This window comes from Lepidochelys olivacea, assembly GCF_965140295.1.
Source record: "Lepidochelys olivacea isolate rLepOli2 genome assembly, chromosome: 4".
Classification (NCBI taxonomy): domain Eukaryota; kingdom Metazoa; phylum Chordata; order Testudines; family Cheloniidae; genus Lepidochelys; species Lepidochelys olivacea.
The window spans coordinates 420,218-432,633 of record NC_140414.1 but is presented as its reverse complement, the minus strand read 5'-3'; the positions used below and the strand labels follow the sequence as shown (position 1 = coordinate 432,633).

Sequence of the window (12,416 nt, the reverse complement as noted above, 5' to 3'; positions counted from 1 at the left end):
TGACTAATTACATGGGAAATGAATAAACTAACCTCAAACTAGAATATCTGAACAGAGGGCGTGGTATCATAAAGATACTTGTAAACACCCAAAAACTTTGGTATTAATGTTAAGTTTTGGGGCTAAGAATTTTGACATAGATGATAAACCTTATGGTAATGCTACTTTTCAATTAATACCTGTAAACAGTGTGACAAAGTTCCTGCTCTCCTTTGGTGGGTCTTGCACTTATTGGCAGATTTGCTCGCCTTGGAGCTTCACGGCAGCCCTCAGCTTGGCCGTTTTTCTGAACCCACAGTCCAGGTCGACGACTCCTGTGTTTGACCAGGAGTTGGGAGGCTTGGGGGGAACCCGGGCCCGCCTTCTACTCTGGGTTCCAGCCCAGAGCCCTATAGAATGCAGCTGTCTAGAGTGCCTCCTGGAACAGCTGTGTGACAGCTGCAACTCCCTGGGCTACTTCCCCATGGCCTCCTCCCAACCCCTTCTTTATCCTCACCATAGGACCTTCCTCCTGGTGTCTGATAATGCTTGTACACCTCAGTCCTCCAACAGTCCGCATTCTCACTCTCAGCTCCTAGTGCCTCTTGCTCCCAGCTCCTCACACGCACACCACAAACTGAAGTGAGCTCCTTTTTAAAACCCAGGTGCCCTGATTAGCCTGCCTCAATTGATTCTAGCAGCTTCTTGATTGGCCGCAGGTGTTCTTACATTGGCTGCATCCACTGGAGGGGTGCATGGTTGGTCACAAGGGTAAACCGTCATCCCAGAAGGTAATAACGTAGTGTTTCCATGGCCCATTTCACAGCTAGGCACTCTCAACCACGGCATACTTCTGCTCTCTCAGGAGGAGTTTCCTGCTGAGGTAGAGGATTGGGTGTTCTTTATCTCCAACCATCTGCAATAGGACAACTCCCAATCCTACTTCAGATGCATCTGTTTGTAAAATGAATTCTTTGTTGAAGTCTGGGGCTATAAGCATGCAAAGGGCTGTCTGTAGATCCATGAATGCTTTCTCTGCCGCATCTGTCCACTTCACCATGTCTGGACCCCAGGTTTTTATCAGGTCTGTCAGGGGACTCGCTCTGGTAGCAAAATGGGGAATAAATAGTCGGTAGTACCCCACCACACCCAGGAATGCCCGGACTTGCTTTTTCCGATTCGGCTAGGGCCAATTTTGGATAGCCGCTAGTTTGTTTAGTTGGGGCTTGACCATGCCCCTTCCTACAATGTAGCCAAGGTATTTAGCCTCGGCTAGCCCCATAGCACACTTGGCTGGGTTAGCTGTGAGGCCAGCCTGTCTTAGCGTGTCCAGAACCGCTTCCACCTTTCCTAAGTGGGTTTCCCAGTCGGGGGGTGTGAATAATCACATCATCCAGGCATACCGCTGCATAACTGGTATGGGGCCATAGGACCTTGTCCATCAGATGCTGGAAGGTGGTAGGTGCCCCATGCAGTCCAAAAGGAAGAACTGTATATTGAAACAGATCCTCTGGTGTAGAGAATGACGTCTTTTCTTTCGCATCTTTGGCAAGGGGAATCTGCCAGTATCCCTTTGTTAAACCAAGAGTGGCCAAAAATCGGGCATTGCCCAGGCGGTCAACTAACTCATCGATACGAGGTATGAGGTATGCATCAAATTTGGATCTCTCATTCAGCTAGCGAAAGTCATTACAAAACCTAGTTGTGCCATCGGGTTTGGGCACAATCGGGCTTGACCACTGACTATGGGACTCTTCAATGACTTCCAGCTCCAACACCCTTTTTACCTCTGCCTTGATCTCCTCCCTTTTTGCTGCTGGGACCCGATAAGGCCTTAAAGTTACCTTTGCCCAGGGTCTGTGATAATGTGGTGATATGCTTTGGTGGTCCGGCCTGGTTTGGTTGAAAACGCATCCTGGTATCAGTTGATCATCTCAGTCACCCCCTCCTCCTGGTTTGGTGTCAGATCAGTGGATATCCTGATCGGCTCCTGCATATTATTTCCCTGGATCAGGGTCTCTTGGGCCACTACACACGCCTCTCGTTGGTGCCAAGGCTTTAAGAGGTTAATGTGATAAATTTGTTCTTGTTTCCGGCGTCCTGGCTGCCGCATCTTGTAGGTTACTTCCCCCACGGGTTCAACCACCTCATAGGGCCCCTGCCATTGGGCCAAAAGATTGCTTTCTGCCGTGGGTACCACCACCATCACCCGATCCCCTGGTTGGAACTGTTGGACTTTTGCCTGGCGATTGTAATGGGTTCGCTGGGCCTCCTGCGCCTTTTCCAAATGTTCCCATACAATAGGGGCGACCCGGGCTATCCATTCTCGCATCTGCAACACATGGTCAATTATATTTCTCCCCTCATTGGGTTCCTCTTCCCAAATTTCTTTTGCAATATCTAGTATGCCACGGGGGTGGTGTCCGTATAATAATTCAAAGGGGGAAAATCCAGATGAGGCCTGAGGTACCTCCCAGATTGCAAACATAAGGTAGGGTAGTAGGGCGTCCCAATCCTTCCCGTCTCGACTTACCACTTTCCTTATCATTGCCTTGAGGGTTCAGTTAAACCTTTCTACCAGCCCATCGGTCTGCGGATGATAGACTGAAGTTCTCTGGGTATGTATATGGAGCAGTGTACAGAGGTCCTTCATTAGCTTCGACATAAATGGGGTACCTTGGTCTGTTAATTTCCCCTTTGGTAGCCCCACTCAGGCAAAGATCCCCACCAACTCTTTAGCTATTGTTTTAGAGGCTGTGTTCCACAGGGGGATGGCTTCTGGGTAGTGAGTAGCATAATCCAGAAAGACAAGTATATATTGGTGGCCCCGGGCTGTCTTCTCCAGGGGTCCCACTAGATTTATGGCTATTCGCGCAAAGGGAACCTCTATGATGGGAAGGGGTACTAACGGTGCCCTCAAGTGGGGATGGGGACTGTGCAGCTGACACTCTGGGCAGGACGCACAGTACCTCCGCACTTCATGTACTCTGGGCCAGAAGAATCGTCGCAGGACCCATGCCAGGGTCTTCTCTACCCCTAAATGCCCCCCAAAAAGATGACTATGGGCCAGGCTTAATACAGCATTCTGGTGTTTTTGAGGTACTAGGATCTGCTGTATCTTCTGCCCCTGTACTGGTGCAACCCCGTATAAGAGATTCTTCTTCATTATGAAGTAGGGTCCTGGTCCCTGGGTTTTCCCTTCCATGGGGACCCCATCTATTTCGGTCACCTCCTTCCTAATGTTGTCGTACCTTGGGTCTTCAGCCTGGTCCCGTCCAAAATTTCCTCCCCCGGGGCTAATCTGCCCGAGATCTAGGGGGCCAGTCTCTGTTGCCTCTACTGGTTCAGAGGCATTAGGGTGTGGGTCAGACTCGCATGCTTCTCCCTCCTGGGTGACCTCCTTTTCAGCTGCTCGGGTCTGCCTACCTATGAGACCGACCCTTAGGCTTTGGGCCAGTATTCAGGTTCCCAAGGCCTAAGCTGCCCTTCTTTCCCTTTTTGTCTTTCTATGCTGTCTGGGAGTGGAGAACAAATCTGGGGATATTTCAGAGAAGGTTGGGGGTTGACAGTCTACTGTGGAAGCCTCACTACTTTCAGGGCTTCCCCCTTTCTCCAATTCCCCTTCTGGCAGTAAGTCTCCAAACCCTGGGAAGTCCCTCCCTATGAGCACTGGGTATGGGAGTTTAGGGACTACACCTGCTGCTACCTCAGTAGCGTTCCCCTGAATCTCGATTTTTACTGGGATGGTGGGGTAATAACCAACTGTCCCATGGACATATGTTATCCCCGTAAGTTTAGCCCACAGCAGCTGACTATGCTTCATGAGCTTCCCCGAGACAAGAGTGATAGCACTCCCCGAATCAACCAGTGCTGTGGTCTCTACCCTATTTAGCTTTACTGGTCTAGTGTACATATGTGGGGTTAGTGAGACCCCCACAAGGTGGATTAGGGAGCATGGGTCTGCCCAGTTCCCCACGTTACACTGCATAGGCTCCTCAGCATTGGGACACTGTGCAGAACAATCAGGAACCTCATTGCCTTAAGGGTTCGGTTAAACCTTTCTACCTGCCCATCGGTCTGCGGATGATAGATCGCGGTTCAGCTCTGTAAGGGCCTTTACCTGGTTTACCAGTCCCCCAATCAGGAACTTTCTGGAGACAATTAAGACAGGCTGATTAGAACACCTGCAGCTATGTGTCCGCACTTCCCGCAGGCGTAACATCTGTATGGAGCCCTAGGCATTCCCTGGTCTCTTGGTTTGGGTAGCATCACAATCCTCTTTCCCCTCAGTGCTCTGACTCTTTGTGGCTTCTGGTGGGCCTTCAACCCCCCTCTTTTTCCAGCTGGGTTCTCCTGGTGGCCCAGTCACCCGAGCTCTAGGGCTTGATGCTGCTAGTTTAACATGGGGTGCTTCTTCCTTAACTGGTGGGGTCAGCTCCCTCGCCGTCCTTCGCCTTTCTACCAGCGCGACAACCTCGTCGTAGTGGGAGGGTTCATTCTGGCTTACCCAGGCGCAAAGGTCTGGCGGTAGTCCTCTCATGTACCGGTCGATGACCAGAACCTCGAGTATCTCCTCCGGACTCAGTTCGTAACCACTTTCGTGCGAGATGGATGAGGTCATATAATTGGGACCGCGAGGTTTTGTTTTCCTGGTACCACCACTCATGATATCGCTGGGCCCGCACTGCGGTCGTTATCCTGGCCAGATCTGGGGTATCTGCTTTCAGCTGGGGGTAGTCTGCTGCAGCCTCTTCAGGCAAATCATAGTAGGCCTTCTGGGCCTCCCCACATAGGAATAGAGTGAGGATGCCAGACCACTGTTCTTGGGGCCAAGCCTCCAGCAGGGCTGTCCTCTCAAAGGTCAGGAGGTATGCCTCTACATCATCCTCCCGCATCATTTTCTGTAGCCAAATGCTGGCCCGCATGATCTGCGTCCCATCATGGTTCAGTATGTTTGGTTTGAAGTGTGTCAGAGGCTCCCCTTGGGATAACAAGCCTGGTACATATGAATTTCTTTGTTAAATTGATGAATTTATATGAACTTGCATCGTCCAGCGAGCATTACTGGACACTGCAAGACAGCGGTTCCTAGGGTTGTGTCTGGGACCAGATATTGGCTAGTGTCATTTGCTTGCCAATAGCTGGGAAAAGCTTACATTCCAGAGGCTGTGCATGAACACCCCAGGAGTGGGGGGTTCTTACAGCAGAGCAGGGTAAGGCTGGCTCCCAGAGTCAAGGATTGGAGAGGCCTAGCAGATCATCAGACCAGAAAACACCGGGGGGGAATGTCCCACCAGTGTGTTTGGATTAAATTTTGTGGGGAATTCCATTTGGGATAACAAGGCTGGTGCATGTCATTTTCCACTGATGAAAGATTTAATATGAGCTTGTGTTTTTCAGTAGCTTGCTGGACAGTGCAAGACGCACATTTTTGGGGGAAAGTCTGGCACTTGACAATTTGCTGGTGTTCTCCTGAGGTATAATTCATGAGTGGCTGACTAGGAGCACTCAAAACTGTGTAGCTGGGAGAGAGTTACATGCTGGAGACTCTGTTTACTGGCCAAGAGAGGCTGTTCTCACAGTAAAACAGTGGAAAAGGTACCCCAGGTTGGAGAACTGATTGGATACAGCTGTTCAACAGTCCGGATTGTACTGTGGGTAATGTCACAGACACTCATTATGACAGAGCCTCTAACAACACAGAGAAGGTAAATCCATGCCCCAGAAATTGAAGACTCCAGACAAGAGGGCAAGTCTCCCTGGCACTGCTTCTTGTAGACAGAGAGGTACAGACACAACGAAAGAGTACTGAGGAAGCTGGGAACAGTAAGCATGGGCTGGTGGGATTCAGTGGAGAAAGGGAACAGGAAGGGCAGGGATATTACTGAATGCAGGATCTCAGCAGTCCTAGATGTCAGGATAGCACAAATTGCAGCCCATTGGAAAACATAATCCCAACTATACATATAAAATGATAGGGTCTAAATTAGTTGTTTCCATTCAAGAGACGGAACTTGGAGTCACTGTGGAGAGTTCTCTGAAAACATCCACTCAGTGGGCAGCGGCAGTCAAAAAAGCAAACAGAATGTTGGGAATCATTAAGAAAGGGATAGATAATAAGGACAGAAAATAGCATATTGCCTCTATATAACTCCATGGTACGCCCACAACTTGAATACTGCATGCAGATGTCATCACCGCATCTTAAAAAGAGATATATTGGAATTGGAAAAGGTTCAGAAAAGGGCAACAGAAATGATTAAGGGTATGGAACAGATTCCATATGTGGAGAGATTAAAAGACTGGACTTTTCAGCTTGGAAAAGAGACGAAGAACAGGAGATATGAGAGAAGTCTATAAAATCAAGACTGCTGTGGAGAAAGTAAACAACAAATATAAATGACTGTTATAAAAAGCCAGTCAGCTGCAAACCAGCTGAGCGGCAAACAGCAGAGAGGCTAACAGAGGGAGTTTGCCTGGGATCTGTCTGAGAGGAGGTATGCTAAGGGCTGCATTAGGGAGGCTGTGTTGGTGAGTATCTGAGCGTCTGTTGTGGGGACAGTTTGACCGTGTGCTTGACTGGTTGTTTGTTTGAAAAGTGTGAATTGGGAGTGCTTTGTTCCACGTGAGCCTTGAGTGGGCCTGACTGTTATAAAAAGCCAGTCAGCTGCGAACCAGCGGAGTGGCAAACAGGGAGTTTGCCTGGGGAGAGCCCACTGAGGCTTACATCTTGCCGGCTTCTCTGAGTAGTTACTACAACTCCTGAGGAAACTCGTAGAAGGAAGGTAATATGGATGGGGAGCGTTCAGCATTGTGTCCTGCACTGGATGTGCCATGTTTGTCTTTCTTCCACAGGACAGAAGCGACTTTGTCTGCACAAAGTGCAAGCTGGTCTCCATATTGGAAGAGAAGGTTCAAGGTCTAGAGCAACAGGCATCGACCCTGCGTTGCATAAGAGAAACTGAAGATTTCGTGGACAGACATCAGGATACGCTTCTACGGACATAACGTTCTGAAGATTCAGAGCAGGCTGAGCAGCGGGGACAGGAGGACGGTGAAGAAATTTGGCAGCATGTGACCTCCAGAAGAAGAAAGGGGAGTGTCCATGTACCAGCAGCGCAGATACAGGTAAGCAACCATTTCCATGTTCTCTTCACAGGTACTAATGCGAAGAGTGGACCAGATGATACATCTGAGGCACGGAAACAGAAGGAGACTCCGCCGATTGGAAGGCATGAGACGCACTGTCCTAGGGATGGGGGTTCCACAACCACCGCTCCCAAGACGAGGAGGTGCGTGGTGGTGGTCGGGGACTCTCTCCTCAGGGGGACTGAGTCATCTATCTGCCGCCCCGACCGGGAAAACTAAGAAGTCTGCTGCTTGCCAGGAGCTAAGATTCACGATGTGACGGAGAGACTGCCGAGACTCATCAAGCCCTCGGGTCGCTATCCCTTCCTGCTTCTCCACGTGGGCACAAATGATACTGCCAAGAATGACCTTGAGCGGATCACTGCGGACTACGTGGCTCTGGGAAGAAGGATAAAGGAGTTTGAGGTGCAAGTGGTGTTCTCGTCCATCCTCCCCGTGGAAGGAAAAGGCCTGGGTAGAGACCGTAAAATCGTGAAAGTCAATGAATGGCTACGCAGGTGGTGTCGGAGAGAAGGCTTTGGATTCTTTGACCATGGGATGGTGTTCCAAGAAGGAGGAGTGCTAGGCAGAGATGGGCTCCACCTAATGAAGAGAGGGAAGAGCATCTTCGCAAGCAGGCTGGTTAACCAAGTGAGGACGGCTTTAAACTAGGTTCACCGGGGGAAGGAGACCAAAGCCCTGAGGTAAGTGGGGATGTGGGATACCAGCAGGAAGCACGAGCAGGAGAGCCCAAAAGGGGAGGGCTCCTACTTCATACTGAGAAAGAGGGACGATCAGCGAGTTATTTCAAGTGCCTATACACAAATGCAAGAAGCCTGGGAAACAAGCAGGGAGAACTGGAAGTCCTGGCACAGTCAAGGAATTATGATGTGATTGGAATAACAGAGACTTGGTGGGATAACTCACATGACTGCAGTACTGTCATGGATAGATATAAACTGTTCAAGAAGGACAGGCAAGGCTGAAAAGGTGGGGGAGTTGCATTGTATGTAAGAGAGCAGTGTGACTGCTCAAAACTCAAGTATGAAACTGTAGAAAAACCTGAGAGTCTCTGGATTAAGTTTAGAAGTGTGAGGAACAAGGGTGATGTCGTGGTGGGAGTCTGCTGTAGACCACCGGATCAGGGGGATGAGGTGGACGAGGCTTTCTTCCAGCAACTCACGGAAGTTACTAGATTGCAGGCCCTGGTTCTCATGGGAGACTTCAATCACCCTGATATCTGCTGGGAGAGCAATACAGCGGTGCACAAACAATCCAGGAAGTTTTTGGAAAGTGTAGGGGACAATTTCCTGGTGCAAGTGCTGGAGGAACCAACTAGGGGCAGAGCTCTTCTTGACCTAGTGCTCACAAACTGGGAAGAATTAGTAGGGGAAGCTAAAGTGGATGGGAACCTGGGAGGCAGTGACCATGAGATGGTCGAGTTCAGGATCCTGACACAGGGAAGAAAGGAGAGCAGAATACGGACCCTGGACTTCAGAAAAGCAGACTTTGATTCCCTCAGGGAACTGATGGGCAGGATCCCCTGGGAGAACAACATGAGGGGGAAAGGAGTCCAGGAGACCTGGCTGTATTTTAAAGAATCCTTATTGAGGTTACAGGGACAAACCATCCCGATGTGTAGAAAGAATAGTAAATATGGCTGGCGACCAGCTTGGCCTAACAGTGAAATCCTTGCTGATCTTGAACACAAAAAAGAAGCTTACAAGAAGTGGAAGATTGCACAAATGACCAGAGAAGAGTATAAAAATATTGCTCGAGCATGCAGGAATGAAATCAGGAAGACCAAATCACACCTGGAATTACAGCTAGCAAGAGATGTTAAGAGTAACAAGAAGGGTTTCTTCAGGTATGTTAGCAAAAAGAAGAAAGTCAAGAAAAGCGTGGGCCCCTTACTGAAGGAGGGAAACAACCTAGTGACAGAGAATGTGGAAAAAGCTAATGTACTCAATGCCTTTTTTGCCTCTGTCTTCACGAACAAGGTCAGCTCCCAGACTGCTGCACTGGGCAGCACAGCATGGGGAGGAGGTGACCAGCCCTCTGAGAAGAAAGAAGTTGTTTGGGACTATTTAGAAAAGCTGAACGAGCACAAGTCCATGGGGCCGGATGCACTGCATCCGAGGGTGCTAAAGGAGTTGGTGGATGTGATTGCAGAGCCATTGGCCATTATCTGAAAACTCATGGAGATCGGGGGAGGTCCCGGATGACTGGAAAAAGGCTAATGTAGTGCCCATCTTTAAAAAAGGGAAGGAGGAGGATCCTGGGAACTACAGGCCAGTCAGCCTCACCTCAGTCCCTGGAAAAATCATGGAGCAGGTCCTCAAGGAATCCATTCTGAAGCACTTAGACGAGAGGAAAGAGATCAGAAAGTCACCATGGATTCACCAAGGGCAAGTCATGCCTGACTAATCTAATTGCCTTCTATGACGAGATAACTGGCTCTGTGGATGAGGGGAAAGCGGTGGACGTGTTGTTCCTTGACTTTAGCAAAGCTTTTGACACGGTCTCCCACAGTATTCTTGCCAGGAAGTTAAAGAAGTATGGGCTGGATGAATGGACGATAAGGTGGATAGAAAGCAGGCTAGATTGTTAGGCTCAACGGGTAATAATCAAGGGCTCCATGTCTAGTTGGCAGCCGGTATGAAGTGGAATGCCCCAAGGGTCGGTCCTCGGGCCGGTTTTTTTCAATATCTTCATAAATAATCTGGAGGATGGTGTGGATTGCACCCTCAGCAAGTCTGCAGATGACCCTAAACTGGGAGGAGAGGTAGATAACACTGGAAGGTAGGGATAGGATCCTGAGGGCCCTAAACAAATTAAAGGATTGGGCCAAAAGAAATCTGATGAGGTTCAACAAGGACAAGTGCAGCATCCTGCACTTAGGACGGAAGATTCCTATGCAGTGGTACAGACTAGGGAAAGAATGGCTCGGCAGCAGTTCTGCAGAAAAGGACTTAGGACTTACAGTGGATGAGAAGCTGGATATGAGTCAACAGTGTGCCATTGTTACCAAGAAAGCTAACAGCATTTTGGCTTGTATAAGTAGGGGCATTGCCAGCAGATGGAGGGACGTGATCGTTCCCCTCTATTCGACATTGGTGAGGCCTCATCTGGAGTACTGTGTCCAGTTTTGGGACCCACACTACAAGAAGGATGTAGAAAAATTGGAAAGAGTCCAGCGGAGGGCAACAAAAATGATTAGGGGACTGGAACACATGACTTATGAGGAGAGGCTGAGGGAACTGGGATTGTTTAGTCTGCAGAAGAGAAGAATGAGGGGGGATTTGATAGCTGCTTTCAACTACCTGAAAGGGGGTTCCAAAGAGGATGGCTCTAGACTGTTCTCAGTGGTAGCAGATGACAGAACAAGGAGTCATGGTCTCAAGTTGCAGTGGGGGAGGTTTAGGTTGGACATTAGGAAAAACTTTTTCACTAGGAGGGTGGTGAAACACTGGAATGCGTTATCTAGGGAGGTGGTGGAATCTCCTTCCTTAGAAGTTTTTAAGGTCAGGCTTGACAAAGCCCTGGCTGGGATGATTTAGTTGGGGATTGGTCCTGCTTTGAGCAGGGGGTTGGACTAGATGACCTCCTGAGGTCCCTTCCAACCCTAATATTCTATGATTCACTCCTGCTCCTAACACAAGAACTGGGAGTCACCGAACTGAAGTACTAGGCAGCAGATTTAAAACAAATCAAAGGAAGTATTTCTTCACACAACTGACAGTCAACCTGTTGAACTCTTTGCCAGAGGAAGTTGTGGAGACCAAGACTATAACAGGGTTCAAAAAAAGAACAAGACAAATTCATGGAGGATAGGTCCATGAATGGCCATTAGCCAGGATGGGCAGGGATGATGTTCCTAGCCACTGACTGCCAGAACCTGGGAATGGAGAATAGGTGATGGATCACTTGCTGATTGCCTGTTCTGTTCATTCCCTCTGGGACACCTGGCATTGGCCACTGTCAGAAGACAGGATACCGGGCTAGATGGACCTTTGATCTGACTCAGTATGGCCAGATTTATGGACTAGGGAATCTAGTGAGTCCAATGTAATGGGTGGGAGTATGAAAATTAGAAGCTATAATTCAGGAGCAACAGACTCTAATTAAGGCAGAATGTGAAAAATAAGAATCAGGTCATGTGACTTCAGGAATGACGCACTCCCAAGCTCCAAAGAGCCTGCAGAGAAGAGAGATTGTGGCTATTACACACGGTGAGGAGGAGCAAGACTCTCCAAGTCTAAAGAAGTTTCATTAACAACGTAGCCATTTTCACATGCACGGGGGCTATCCAGATCAGCGAGGAGTTGTGTCATCTGTAATCCTGGGTGAGATTCAATATTCTGATGCTGGAGCTCTCTTGTCTGGATTCTCCCAGCCAGCATTCAAGGATGCACTGAGTGTCTGTGTGATAAGAAAAGGAGGACTTGTGGCACCTTAGAGGATAAGCTCAAATAAATTTGTTAGTCTCTAAGGTGCCACAAGTCCTCCTTTTCTTTTTGTGGATACAGACTAACACGGCTGCTACTCTGAAATCTGTGTTATCAGTACCCCTGGACCAGCAGCTCTGACTCCAGCAGCCTGCTTGTTACACCCCAAGCACCTTCTGGTTTGGGTGGAGTAGGCTCAGGGTTTGAGAGAAGGTCAGGGGTAGGAACCTTCTGTTGGTTATGCTGGACCTAACCCCCAGTTTTACTTGTGCTACCAGGAGATATTTGACACTGTGCAGTACTGCTCCTGTGCTGTGCTCCCGAAGTGTTCTGCAGGAGGAGAGGATAGAGTGATATTGTATGTGTCAGTGGCATGTTGAGGTGATGCAGAAATAGGGCAGAGTAGAGGTGGCATTGTGGGGGTGGCGTGAACCTTCTCTCTTCATTTCCCCTTCTAATAACCGAAGACACAGAAATCCTTACCCAGCGAGGTCACATTCTCATAGTTCTTCTGCATGACGTCTCTGTAGAGGGCTCTCTGAGCAGGTTCCAGCAGAGCCCACTCTTCTACACAGCCACCTCCTCGAAGGTCACCGGCCTCTGAAAGAGCAAGAGTCCCACACTCAGTACCTGCTGCCCCACTCACAGCCCCACTATTCATAGAATCATAGAATATCAGGGTTGGAAGGGACCTCAGGAGGTCATCTAGTCCAACCCCCTGCTCAAAAGCAGGACCCATACCCAATTAAATCATTAAATTATTCGTGGGGAAGAGGAGCCAAATGAAAGCACTGGGTGGATCGCAGTCAACAGAGTCCCACCCCCACCCCGCTCAGAGCATCCAGGAAACACCAGGGTGAG

General features: G+C 49.2%; 1 protein-coding gene across 3 annotated transcripts in view; it reads right to left on the bottom strand.

Annotated features, from left to right (window-relative positions):
- The window catches only part of LOC311520001 (uncharacterized protein), a 30,015-nt gene that overhangs the window by 12,111 nt on the left and 5,488 nt on the right, over positions 1–12,416 (bottom strand). For all 3 annotated transcript variants that reach the window (XR_014711443.1, XM_084627150.1, XM_084627151.1), the window contains exon 3: positions 12,039–12,155. Coding sequence is in view for 2 of the 3 variants with exons in the window: in XM_084627150.1 (XP_084483276.1) it covers positions 12,039–12,155 (117 nt within the window). In the remaining variant the exon portion in view is untranslated. The remainder of the gene's footprint in view (positions 1–12,038; positions 12,156–12,416) is intronic.